Source organism: Hyalella azteca, unplaced genomic scaffold, assembly GCF_000764305.2.
Source record: "Hyalella azteca isolate HAZT.00-mixed unplaced genomic scaffold, Hazt_2.0.2 contig518, whole genome shotgun sequence".
NCBI classification, from domain to species: Eukaryota; Metazoa; Arthropoda; class Malacostraca; order Amphipoda; family Hyalellidae; genus Hyalella; species Hyalella azteca.
The window spans coordinates 11,832-26,220 of NW_025930865.1; the positions used below are offsets into that span (position 1 = coordinate 11,832).

The 14,389-nt window shown below is 38.4% G+C and overlaps 1 protein-coding gene across 2 annotated transcripts; it reads left to right on the forward strand.

The window, feature by feature from the left end:
* The first annotated feature begins 871 nt into the window (after positions 1–871).
* LOC108671329 (origin recognition complex subunit 2) lies at positions 872–14,353 on the forward strand. Of its 2 annotated transcripts, XM_047880275.1 has the most exons (15): positions 872–1,060; positions 1,341–1,481; positions 2,208–2,439; positions 2,921–3,039; positions 3,767–3,868; positions 4,646–4,804; positions 5,556–5,632; positions 6,272–6,495; positions 7,218–7,350; positions 8,779–8,917; positions 9,473–9,577; positions 9,957–10,107; positions 10,459–10,541; positions 12,810–13,019; positions 13,104–14,353. In XM_047880275.1, the coding sequence occupies exons 1-14, from the start codon at positions 979–981 to the stop codon at positions 13,013–13,015; spliced, it is 1,953 nt and encodes a 650-aa protein (XP_047736231.1). In that variant the 5' UTR covers positions 872–978; the 3' UTR covers positions 13,016–13,019; positions 13,104–14,353. The 2 variants fall into 2 exon arrangements, with proteins under 2 accessions (XP_047736231.1, XP_018014343.1); XM_018158854.2 differs by having other exon boundaries at positions 12,810–14,352.
* The last annotated feature ends 36 nt before the right edge of the window (positions 14,354–14,389 follow it).

A 14,389-nucleotide genomic window follows, 5' to 3' on the forward strand; every position in this document is an offset into this window, starting at 1 on the left:
AACGCAGTATATTCCGACACTTTAAGGACGCATCGAGAAATGAAAAACTATAAAAAAAACCGTATGCGTTACGTAAGTTCTGTTGCCTTCACATGACTCTCAAAACACTTCACTNAGTACAATATCTTGATCATCAGGAAAATTCTTGAGTGCGTCTACCTCCTGTCTCTTATACACATCTAGATGTGTATAAGAGACAGCAACAAACGCATGGAACTAAAACAAAGCTTAATATAAAGGAAAAGCTGGAGAGGTGACGGAATTACCTACGATGTCGGAATATACCGCGTTTACCCTAGCAATAAATGGATTTGGTAGGTTTGCATTCTAAAGGCTTTTAAATAAATATGGCAACAGTTAGTGACGTTTCATTGTTGCTGGCGCGTAGTGCGGTGGTTTGAAAGTGATGTAAAGCAAACAGAACTCGAGTTGCGCATATGGTGATTTTTATAGCCATTCATTTTTTGCTACATCCTTGATGTGTCAGAATATACCGCGTTTACCCTACCTATCTATGCTACCTACTGAGTACCTACTAGGCTACTTTCCATTCTGCTACAAATACCGTACCTATAATACATCATTAACATCAGGGAGCAGGCTACTTCAAGCAGATTGCAAATTTGCAGAAGCTGCAACTGCACCATGCACGTCTGCACGTGAATGAGATAAAAACACCCACACATTCACAGGTGGCACAGCCACAGTACCACACTTGATGTCAGTTTAACCCCTTTTTTATTGCCCTGTTGCCCTTGTGCCTTGTCTAATTGCTTCCATGGAAAATAAGATAAAATGACATTTTTTGCAATTTTGAAATGTGCCATAATATGGCAATTTTTACCTCTGATTTTTAAAAAATTTATTTTCAGAATCCAGATTGGCCTACCCTATACTACTGTGAATTTTTTGATAACTTCATGTCCCACTTGTTTTGTCACATTTATTTGAAATAATTTAACCCTACAGACCACAGTTATGTCTGCATCTAACACTAAATATAAACTGAGGCAATTTGAATGCATTGAAGATGTTCTCCAAGAAAACAAGAATAGCAAAGGTATGAATTTAATCTAATATTGTGTTTACCAGAAAGTTATTGGTATAATGAAATTAACAGATAAAGACTGTGTAATGCCAAAATTTAGAGTATTTTGTTCTGTCACTTCTGTGTGAAAATTTAAAGCTCTTGATTTCTTGAATTAGTTGAATATGACTCTAATTGAAAATAAAAGTTCATCATTCAAAATCTTAGTGCAATAATGCCAGATATATAAATAAAATAGTATAATACAATAATAGTATGATTTGTGTCTCTATTAATCTCTATAATTTGGCAGATGGAAATTCTAACTCCGATAGTAGACCTGTGCTGCGGGAAACGTCAGCTCGTCTCAATCGGCCGCTTGAGATGAGCTCCTTGCTACAAAGGCTACCAGAAGAGGCTATGTCTACTGACGATTTCCTTGATATTGCTTCAGGTTATTAAAGTCTAAACATCTTATATATTAGTTCAATTTGTGAATATCAATATTCCATTCAACTAATTAGAAATGCAAAATACCGTACACTAGAAATAAGTCATTTATTCTGGATTTTTCAAAATTTACATTCTGCTTTATGATATCACATTTTTTATAAAAATACATGAAAATGTGCATCATAGGTGTTTTGATTAAATGTGGATAATTATTTTGCATTTGATTTACTATTTATTTGGCAATTTATTTGTAACAGTAAAGAACTCTTTGAATTTATTGTATAAGCATCTGTTATCAGGTCTAGTTGCCAGAAGTGAGTATTGGAGAATTTTGATATTGTGACAGCAAGCAAAAAGACTCTTGAAAGCACCAACAGATAATTTTTGTTAGTTTTTCTACTTGCTGCTTCTCCTTTTGTTATTGAAACGTATTATCACTAGAAATAAAATTTTCCAAAATTACAGGAACTATATATAAATATTTATAAATAAAAATGGAGCAAAATACCGCTATGAAGCCCACTACCCACTATAAAGCTAACCCCACTATAAATAGCCCACTATAAAGAAATACCCACTATAAAGCTAACCCCACTATAAATAAGCCCACTACCCACTATAAAGAAATACCCACTATAAAGAAATACCCACTATAAAGCTATCTTCATAAATTTTCTGGCTTCTAGCCTATTTAATACCATGTTCAATATATTTCTATTCTTTGCAGGGTCAGTTGAAAGCCTGTCTTCTGCGGATGCTGTAGACGCTGCAGGTGGTGACAGAAGTGAACATTTTGTTCACAGCCTCATGACGCCGAGCAAGAGAAGAGGTCGCCCGTCTCTGCTACACACCGTGCTGAGCTCCTCGGCTCAGAAGCGCCAACAGGAGCAGCTTGCTTCTCCTCAGCACATCTTGTCTCCGCTTCGTGAAGAACAGGCATTTTCGAACTCACCTTCAAGGTAATAGTTATTTGATATTACTCGAATATACAGTATGTATAGTGTATTAATAGTAGTCATTTTTTCATATTTTTCTTCCTTCCCATTATTGTTGGTCTGGTATAAAAAAAAACTATCAATTATCTTTTTGGATACTTTCAGAGTTCTAGCTATTTACTATTACTGTTATCAAATCTTTTTTTTTCTATTATTTTTGTTGTTCTCATCATGACTAACACTGTATCAAGAAAGTGAATCGATTTTTTTTACTTTTTTCTACATGGTAACATGTTTTTGCTTCTCTATCTCTGTTGATGTTGGTATCATACTAATGAAATGACTGAAATTCTTGAAAAGTTGTAGCCAATTAAATTCATAATGAATAAAGATGATCAATGGATAATTTCGCTCTACAAATTTTGTACCATGTTTGCAAAGCATTGTAATATATAAGGGATATATTTATGGGTATTTTTATCTGTCTATTCCTCCCTAAACGCAGCAAGACCACACCTGACCGTCCTCAACTCCGGGACAAGAGGGTTAGCAGGACCCCCACAACCCCTCGTGCCCCAAGCAGGGCTCTGCTAACCCCCAAATGTATCCCCCCATCACCTAAACGTAAGATCCTTAATTATAATCGTTGTATATATGAATCAAATGCCAATATAATCTTACAAATGAAATGCCCAGCTAAAAAGCAATAGCAAATATATATTATAACTCTAATCCTCAGTAAATAATGATGAATTTCTAAATATTTTTCTTGTTTCCCTCAATTGTTGGCCTAATATCGAGAAATAGATCAGTTGTATTCTTAGATATCCATAGTATTTTTCACATCGACAATTCTACAAACCAGAATCATTGTCTTGCTATTCACTCAATCTCAACCTTTATTGCTAAACGTAGAGCTTAGCATTTTTCTTGTCTATAGTGGCAGATATATTCTAGTGTAACAACACACCTAACACACAATCTTGTTTTAGTATTAAAACTGTATTACAAACAGTATATTAACACTGTAAATAGTTTATGTGCTGCTATGGTTTAAGATTAAGCCATCTAAACCGAACTTATGGCCATGACAGCTTCGTTGATGGGATTTCCATGTGGCTCTTATGTAATGTAAAATCTTCACCTCACAGAGATGAAAATGTGTAATTAGATTCCTACAGTTAGATTCTCGTTTATTGAATGATTAATTGATTATATAAACGACTTCTTCAAGTCGTGATGCTTTTAATTATTAATTGCTTCCATCCTCTAAGAATTCTCAATCTGATTATACGAATTTTATTCCTGCATGTTGAACTTGAGAGGAAAATACAGCATTGCTTGCTTGCAGGTGGACCACGAACGCCATCTAGCAGACGGTCCCTCGCCCCCCAGCTGGCTGACTCCCCCGCGCCCCCCACGCCAGCCTCCTTCAGGCGCCAGCTCAGACAACGTGTGTGATAAGTCGTGCTACTTAACATCCTTGGTGGGGTAATATCTAGAAAATATAACTCAGTACCAGTGTTCAATAGTGTTCAATAGCCACTATTGAACACTTTCAAATAGTGTTCAATAGTGGCTATTGAACACTATGGTACTCACTGCAGTGAGTGACAGAGAGCGCATTTTCTCGTCGACGAAAACGTGAAGTCACGGACGGACGGACAGACATGACGAGCACAATAGGGCATTTAGAAAATGCGCTTAAAATTACAAGTTTGTGTATAACTCAGCCACTCACTGACAGCTTGCAGAGCTAAACCCACCAATTGCAGACAATAATTCGGCCGCTGCGTGAACTAAGTCTGCTAAGCGTACTTAGGCTGCTACATGTACATACTTGGGTCAATATGTTTACTTAGGTCGTCAAGTGTTCTTGGGTCGCTATGTACATAGGCCGCTACCGGGTATGTGTACTTATGCTGCTATATTAGTATATGCTGGTAAAATTTGTTCCTTTAAGCAGGTTTCATTGAAGACCAGAGAATTCAATACAATAAAAATGTCCTTTGGTAATCTGATTTTCAATTTACTTGTGCAAACGAAAAATTTTTGCTGCTATGTGTACTTGATTGAATTCTTGATTGAAATTATATTCTTTGTGTGGGAATGCTCTAATTCTTTATGATTGAAATTTCATTAACTCACATTTTACGAGATTTATATAATTATTTATCTGGCTCAGTTGTGTTTTGTAACCATTTCTAAATTTTCTATAATTGAACTCCAGGTACGAACAAAATTGTGTATGACGCCGGCTGCTCTGAAGATGAAAGTGACATCTCAATTTCTGATGACGACGACAAGGAGTTCCTGCCTTCAGAAGCCTTAACAAATGCAAGGGATGCGTCTTCTGATGAGGAGGAAGAGGCCATCGTACATCCCATGAGTAAGAATCTCTGGGGGATCAAGAAATTCATTTGTTGATTTTTTTATATGTAAGAGACCATCATACATCCCATGAGTAAGAATGTCTGCGGAATCAAGAAATTCATTTGTTTTTTTATGTGTTTTCGTGTTATTTTTCATGCTTTTATCAAACAGGAGTACACAAGGCATAATAATAGAATATCAAGAATTAATATAGAGACAATATGTTACCTAGTAAATGCTCATAGTAAATATTACCTATACATATTAGAATAAATATATACATAGTCACATAGTACAAATTATTATGTTTACATGTGTACATATTAAAATAAAAACGAAATGTTAACTAGTGAATGCCTATCAAAGGTAAAAAGTTGCGCATGCAACATAAGTGGTATAAAACTCTATAAATCATAATGGGATAGTGGTATATAATAACTCTATAGATCATAATGGAGTGGTGGTATATAACTCTATAAATCATAACGGGATAGAGATAAGAGAGCAAAATGTGCTAAAATAAACACACCATCTTAAAATAGCCTTTCATAAAACTGATAGCATGATTAAAATAAGAGTTAACATAACAAAAGCAATAACATTTGCATTTTTGTTATAAACTTTTGCTTTTATTTTAATTGCAAAAGTTGGGATCGCCAAATATAAACAGATGACTCTTATTGATAATGGAAAAGATAAAAGAATCTTGGTAGAATTTTTCCTCTTTATTTTAGCAATGGAATATGATATGATAATTTTTTGGACAGGAGACAAGCGGCCTGCTGCTGTGGGGGTGAAGACTCCTGTGATGCGCAAGAAGCAGAGACAGGCATCCAATGACGAGGTATGTTTTACTGCTACAAGCTTCTTCTACTATTAAATCTACTTGTTATTTACTTATCTACCTGGGCCTATACTTTCAAAAAAAGTTAGGAGATCAATCCAAAAAGTTAGGAGAATCCACCAATCATAGACAAGAAAATAGAGCGTAAGTACTTACATTCACTTAGCGAGTTTTGAAAGTATGGCCCCTGTTCTGTAGCAACTGTGTGGTATTTCCTAGCTACTTGCTTTATTTAATGTATTACATTATTTTATAGATACCATTTTATAACTATTATGTAGAAGTACCTAAGTATCCTGGCATAAGAAAGTATTTTACATTTTGTGTTGTCTAAGCTTTAGAAATTACATGATTTTAGCTACAGAATAACTGGCAACTGTGTCCATATGACCTATAACAATGGAGTTAATTTTAGACTTTTTCAAAGGAATATTTCTATGCATAATGGTACCTTCATTGATGAAGGTACTGCAGTGAATAGTTATTAAACTATTCACTTGCTGAGGAGGAGAGTGCCAAAATTAACTTGTTTGATTTGAATTGCCTTTGATTAATAAAATTATTTATAAATTAAAACTAATTAATTGAAGTTTATTTGAAGTTCGTCATTGAATTGCCCAATTATTCGATTCTCGACAGGAGGAGAGCGCCAGTAGCGACTTGTACTTCCACCACAACGACGGCACCAGCGGCGGCGGTTGCCGCACGTCAGACAGAACGCTGAGCGAGCTGACCGTGCCGCGTCTGAGCTGCGAGGCCCTCAGGACCATCATGGACAGCGCTGAGGTCGACCACCCGCTCCAGAGGGAGACCCTCCTACAGCAACACTCTGCTCTCTTCAGCAAGTGGTGCACGCTGCTGCAGTAAGTTTTCCCGCAGCAACACTCTGCTCTCTTCAGCAAGTGGTGCACGCTGCTGCAGTAAGTCTTCCCGCAGCAACACTCTGCTCTCTTCAGCAAGTGGTGCACGCTGCTGCAGTAAGTCTTCCCGCAGCAGCACTCTGCTCTCTTCAGCAAGTGGTGCACGCTGCTGCAGTAAGATCCCGCAGCAGCACTCTGCCCTCTTCAGCAAGTGGTGCACGCTGCTGCAGTAAGTCTTCCCGCAGCAACACTCTGCCCTCTTCAGCAAGTGGTGCACGCTGTTGCAGTAAGCCTTGGGTTGTTATGTCATGCCCAACGTATCCTGAGAATTTTTGAATTTCAGTGTAAAGGCAAATCAAAAATTTTTCTGATAATCTTTCTGTAATTGAAATATAAAAAGTAAACCGCTGTAAATCTTTTTTTTTTTTTGCAGAATGCCAGCCTAGAAAATTTTTCATAATCTGCCATCTATTTAGATATTATATCGTTTTGACTTTTTTCTTTCGTATGCAATGAGTTGTGATGGTTCTCTATATCGTGTGAGGTCGATGGTCTTTGATGTATTTTTCTTTCCTTCTAACACCTCGCTGTGATACAGATGTTCTTATGCACTATTGTTAACATAAGGCCATAAGCCATTCAGGAGCTCGGAATGGGACCTGGCGAGCACTGTGTAATTGAACAACCCTTTCAATATCATGTATAAATTTTGAAACTATTTACAGTCACGGTTTTAACGTCTGCACGTATGGCGTTGGCAGCAAGAAGCCCTTACTGATGCGCTTCCAGCAGCAATGCCTCGCCGACACCGACCACATCGTCATCAATGGGTTCTTCCCTTCACTCACCCTCAAAAGTGTATGTACTTAGTGTACTAAATAACTTTCTTCTCTCCCACCCTCAAGAGTGTACTTACTTAGTGTACTAAACAACTTTCTTATCACCCACCCTCTAGAGTGTATGTACTTAGTGTAGTAAACAACTTTCTTCTCACCCACCCTCAAGAGTGTACGTACTTAGTGTACTAAACAACTTTCTTATCACCCACCCTCTAGAGTGTATGTACTTAGTGTAGTAAACAACTTTCTTCTCACCCACCCTCAAGAGTGTACGTACTTAGTGTACTAAACAACTTTCTCCTCACCCTCCCTTAAAAGTGTATGTACTTAGTGTACTAAACAACTTTTTTCTCACCCTCCTTTAAAAGTGTATGTACTTAGTGTATTAAATAACTTTCTTCTCTCCCACCCTCAAGAGTGTACATACTTAGTGTACTAAACAACTTTCTCCTCACCCTCCCTTAAAAGTGTATGTACTTAGTGTACTAAACAACTTTCTTCTCACCCTCCCTTAAAAGTGTATGTACTTAGTGTACTAAACAACTTTCTTCCCTTCACTCACCCTTAAATGCTCTCTTCAGCAAGTGGTGCACGCTGCTGCAGTAAGTCTTCCCGCAGCAGCACTCTGCTCTCTTCAGCAAGTGGTGCACGCTGCTGCAGTAAGCCTTGGGTTGTTTATGCTATGCCCAACATATCCTGAGAATTTTTAAATTTCTATTTCTATAAAAGGGCAGATCAAAAGTTTTTCTGGTACTCCGATTTCTGTAATTGAATTATAAAAAGTGAACTTGAAAAAAATTCGGACAGGGAAGCCCTGTAAAAATATATATGTATTTTTTTGCAGCATGCCAGTCTAGAAAAATTTCATAATGTGATATTGTTTTGGCTTTGCTTCTTTCGTACACAATGAGTTGGTTGTGATGTTTCTCTACATCGTGTGAGGTCTATGGTCTCTTTATGTACTTTTCCTTCAAGCACCTCGATGTGATGCAGACGTTCTTGTGCACTAATGTTGGCATAAGCCACGTAGGAGCTCGGAATGAGACCTAGCGAGCACTGTGTAATTGATCAACCCTTTCAATATCGTCAAAAATTTCAAACTATTTCCAGTCACGGTTTTAACGTCTGCACGTATGGCGTTGGCAGCAAGAAGCCCTTACTGATGCGCTTCCAGCAGCAATGTCTCGCCGACACCGACCATATCGTCGTCAATGGGTTCTTCCCCTCACTCACCCTCAAAAGTGTATGTTTTTTTGTACTAAACAGCTTTCTTCCTAATTATTAAGTCCAAGATCCCGTGCTGTAGTATTAGGAATAGTTATGATTACGTAATTCCGTCAGCTAAATCGCTGACTTGAAAGTGACAGCTACGCGTTCTTGAACAAGATCTAATAGTAGGGCCCAGTCGATAATTACAATACTAGAGCAATAAACGTTTGCTGTGCAGATACTTTCGTGTATTTTGGAGGAAGTATTGAGTATTGACGACGCCCCAACCGGAGTACCAGACCAGCTGGAGCAGCTCTACCAACACTACAGTCGGCCAGCTGTTGCTCCTCTCTACATACTGCTGCACAATCTTGATGGTGAGGTGGTGAATACTGCTGCATAATCTTGATGGTGAGGTGGTGAATACTGCTGCACAATCTTGATGGTGAGGTGGTGAATACTGCTGCACAATCTTGATGGTGAGGTGGTGAATACTGCTGCATAATCTTGATGGTGAGGTGGTGAATACTATACTGCTGCACAATCTTGATGGTGAGGTGGTGAATACTGCTGCACAATCTTGATGGTTGGGCGATGAATACTGCTGCACAATCTTGATGGTGAGGCGATGAATACTGCTGCACAATCTTGATGGTGAGGCGGTGAATACTGTTGCACAATCTTGATGGTGAGGTGGTGAATACTGCTGCATAATCTTGATGGTGACGTGGTGAATACTGCTGCACAATCTTGATGGTTAAGCGGTCATTGCCAGGCAAACCGGATAGTCGTTATGGTGTGATGGTAATGTTCAGGCAAAGCTGTCAGTCTGGATCATGAGTCAATGATGACAGTATTGATGGTGATTGATTTTACGTAAAAAATAACTTGCTTTTTTATGGAATTAATTTCACGTATAAATGTCTGTACAGGAACCATGCTTCGGAACCGCAGCGTCCAGCAGTCGCTGTCGCGTCTCTGTTCCTTGCCTGCAGTGCGTCTAGTGACGTCAGTCGACCACATCAACGCTCCTCTCGGTGAGTGTACAGCACATCAACGCTCCTCTCAGTGAGTGTACAGCACATCAACGCTCCTCTCAGTGAGTGTACACCACATCAACGCTCCTCTCAGTGAGTGTACAGCACAGCCATGGGAAATCAGCCACGCAGCCATGGGAATTTTCTTATTTGTCTCTATTATGCGACTGCAACCCAAATGATTTCTTCATTTGTGGCTGCCCACTTGATACTTAACTCATGATTTATAGGACTACATGCCACTTATTCTCTCTAGTTTGTGAGGGTAGACCGCTTGAATAATTTATTTGTGACTGCATACCTCAAACTCTCAGCATGATTTGACAAAACGTTGCTTATTCTTCCTAGTGAGTGACTATAACTCGCGTGTTTTGTTCAGTTTTGGACAGCGGTCGCGCGTCGGACTACAACTTCATCTGGTTTGACTGCACGACGCTGGCACCGTACACGGAGGAGACTGCGTATGAGAACAGCCTTCTTGTGCAACAAGCCTCCACTCTCGCCCTCGCCTCGCTCATACACGTCTTCAAGTACGAGCTTCTAATAAATTACAGTCAATAATTCTACTATTGGGCTCTTACATTACTTTAGTCAGTAGTTCTACTACTTAGGTCTTACATTATATGGTACTACTGCACAATCAGTAGTTCTACTATTGAGGTTCTACATTACTGCACAGTTAATAGTTCTACTGAAGTCTTACCTAACATTACAGACAAATTTTGAGTAAAGTCGCAACGCGGTAGTTACTATACATTACGGTCGGGTGATTATTGACTTCTATCAAGTCACCTCAATTTCCCATTGATGGCGACATTGAAAGTTTTTCTGTATATTAAGGCTAAAAACGTGTGTAAATCTATTATCATTTATGTTTGCAGATCATTGACCCCGAGTGCGAAGGGCGTGTTCCTCTTGCTGGTGGAATACCAGTTGGAGATGCAACAGGATTCCAATTACACGGGTTCGTTCATGGTCTCAAAAATGACTTCCATACATTTTTTTTAAAGTTTTCTTCTCGTCTGACATAGCATAAATGTCACTTAATTTTCACTCGCGCATTGCGTCCTAAATAATGATATATATACCCATATATACCCTACCAAATAATTAAATAATGTTTCACGTCTGGCATAGCATAAATGTCACTCGATTTTCACTCGCGCATTGCGTCCTAAATAATGATATATATAACCTACCTAATAATTAATGTTTCACGTCTGGCATGCATAAATGTCACTCGATTTTCACTCGCGCATTGCGTCCTGAACAATGATATATATAACCTACCAAATAATTCAATAATTATACAATGCCGAGTTCGTTACTTAAAATACTTAGCCGAGTTGCTTGATTTTTGAGCAACAAGGACATCGTAGCATCGGTATTTATTGAAGATGATATCGAGTTGATATACAGGGTGTCCCAAAATAAACGATACTCAAGTTTAAATGGCTGTAACTTAAAAAGTAATAGACCTCTCAGTGAGTGTACAGCACATCAACGCCCCTCTCAGTGAGTGTACAGCACATCAACGCCCCTCTCAGGCTTTGCAATATATTGGTATGAAGCTAACTAACTGACCACTGAAAAATTCTAGCGCAATGATCAACTTTTAGAGCTCAGTTACTGCTGAATTACTTAAAATTTCACATTAATTTTTACCCATTATCAGACTGTCAACTTGCCATTTTCTTTGGTATTTGACTGCAGGCAACCTATTTTCTTTGTGTTATTTTACTTCAGACTGCGCATTCTCTCCAAAATTTGACTGCAAGCTTTATTTTTTCTCTGTTATTTGACTGTAGACTACCTCTACTTTATCAGATTGCCGAATATTCTTTTCACCCTCCCATATTTAACTGTAATCAGCATGATTTCTAATTTTTGTTTGCAGCCATGGGAATTTTTTATTTGTCTCTATTATGCGACTGCAACCCAAATGATTTCTTCATTTGTGGCTGCCTACTTGAAACTTAACTCATGATTTATAGGACTACATGCCACTTATTCTCTCTAGTTTGTGAGGGTAGACCGCTTGAATAATTCATTTGTGACTGCATGCTTCATACTCTCAGCATGATTTTACAAAACGTTGCCTATTCTTCCTAGAATGTGACTACAACTCGCGTGTTTTGTTCAGTTTTGGACAGCGGTCGCGCGTCGGACTACAACTTCATCTGGTTTGACTGCACGACGCTGGCACCGTACACGGAGGAGACTGCGTATGAGAACAGCCTTCTTGTGCAACAAGCCTCCACTCTCTGTCTCTTATACACATCTAGATGTGTATAAGAGACAGATCTTTGGTGAGAGACAATCATGGCAATCTTTGGTGAGAGACAATCATGGCAATCTTTGGTGAGAGACAATCATGGCAATCTTTGGTGAGAGACAATCATGGCAATCTTTGGTGAGAGACAATCATGGCAATCTTTGGTGAAAGGGAATTTCAAAACCAAAGATTGCCTCTCACCAAAGATTGCCTTTTACCAAAGATTGCCATGATTGAGTCTCACCAAAGATTGTCATGATTGTCTCTCACCAAAGATTGTCATGATTGTCTCTCACCAAAGATTGCCATGATTGTGTCTCACCAAAGATTGTCATGATTGTGTCTCACCAAAGATTGCCATGATTGTGTCTCACCAAAGATTGTCATGATTGCCTGTCACCAAAGATTGCCATGTTTTTGTCTCGCCAAAGATACAAAAAATAAAACAGCGAAAAGAAAGCATGTCAAGACAACGTAATTATTATGCAAAATGATCTTACTAAAACTTTGCGCAAGCACGATTTTAGCACATGTCACTGAATGTTCTATCAAACGCTTCAGGCTACATCGATCTGTCTGATTTTTGGTGGAGAGATGCAGAAAAACATAGGGAACAAATCCTGACCTTCCAAAAATTTTTAACTATTACTTTTCGAGTTACAGCCATTCAAAGTTGAGTATCGTTTTTTTTTTGGGACACCCTGTATACAACAACAAGAAATGAAACTCTACTCTGACCGATATTAAGTGGCTACCTTAGACCAAATTGGATGGGCTCTAAACGCTTTGTTTTTGTGCTTTATAAGTTAATAGTATCATAAATGCTTTAGATATTGTTTTATAGCAACGCGATGAATTATGCAGGGATGAGCGCTTTTTGCGGGTATTAAAACGTGATGACTTTTGTAGGTATCGGTTCGAATTTAGCAAGGATAAAAACATAACAAATTTGTGCAGGTATGAGCTTGACAGAGCTGTACAAGCAGAGCAGAGAACGCCTGCTTGTGAGCGCAGAGCAGACTCTGCGTGTGCAGCTCGCAGAGTTCAAGGACCACAAACTTCTGCGGCAGCGCCGAGCTCTCGACGGTACAGAAACGCTCCTTGTGCCGCTCGACGCTAACTCATTACGAGAGTTTGTTGAGCAGCAGAAGCAAATGGAATGATGTGGTATGCGTTCAGCAACTGGAATGATGTGGTATGCGTTGAGTAACTGGGATGATGTGGTATGCGTTCAGCAACTGGAATGATGTGGTATGCGTTCAGCAACTGGAATGATGTGGCATGAATCGATCAACTGGGATGATGTGGCGTGCATCGATCAACTGGAATGATGTGGCCTGCATCGATCAAGTGGAATGATAGGGCATGCCATGTTGCAGAGATTAAACATAGCGATCTATCGAAAACACGCGTCAAAGACCTCTAGACCACCTATCGAAGACCTCTAGAAATCGTCTGTTTTATTTAATTAGATTCTATCCTAGCAGCATGTGTGCTGCGTCGTGTAACATAGGAAGCATGAACATCGCCTACTATAAACTTCTTTTGAAATTAGATATTAATTTTTCTTTCTTTCTAGTCTGGTTCAGCTATCAAATTATTGGTTAGGTTCATGGCTACAGTGTTGCATGATGGCAAGCTCTGCTGATAAATACATACTTTTCCGAGTTGATCATGCAAATCTTAAAGCAGAGAATTCGTGTGCAGATCTTTTGAACAATTTCAATTAGGATGAAATCACCATTGTTCATTTATTTAATTATGGATAATTTGTTCCTCATAGAAGCTGTGAAAAATGTACCTAATCATTTGTACGGTTTAGAGTTGTCATACGTTCCAGTCATTCGCTTGTATTCTAGTGTCACACAGATTTTGCAAACAATTTCATACGCAATTTATTTTTTGCGCTGTTTGAACCTTAATTAGTAATTTATCCTTGAATACGGATTTTTTACAGTTGTCAATTAGTGTTGAGAGTAAATTTCATAAAGTGAAGGTATGAAAACAACATTTCAAAAAAATTTACTTGTATATACAAAGAAAGAATCTTGAATAGCCTGTTTCATCTATAGAATTGTGCATAAAACTACTACTACATTGGAATAGTATGGATTGTAAATCAGAGTGCGAGTGGAAAATGCTTGCTGAAGGTTCTTTGTCAAAATAGAAATATTATTCCGTTAATAGTAAAAAAAACCGTATTAGATAAATATAGTAATAAATTATGGTAAAGAGACCAATAATTCTATCATTTTGTTCGGTTGTAGCGCTTGCCAATGTCATTGACACATTAGTGATTCATTTGAAGTTAGAGAATTGTGGGAACAAATTATAGAAACTGCGATTGCTATCAAGCAATGGCGTCATCATTTAAAACACAAGCCCTGACAGCCGAATTTTAGATCAACTCATTTTATGAATCGCTTTACCTGCCTGACTGCATTCGCGAGGAACAAACAACAGCCTACTGGCCTCTGCACTTTGAAAAATAAATTATTCATATCGTCCAAATGGTGATACACTTTCTGCATGTAGCA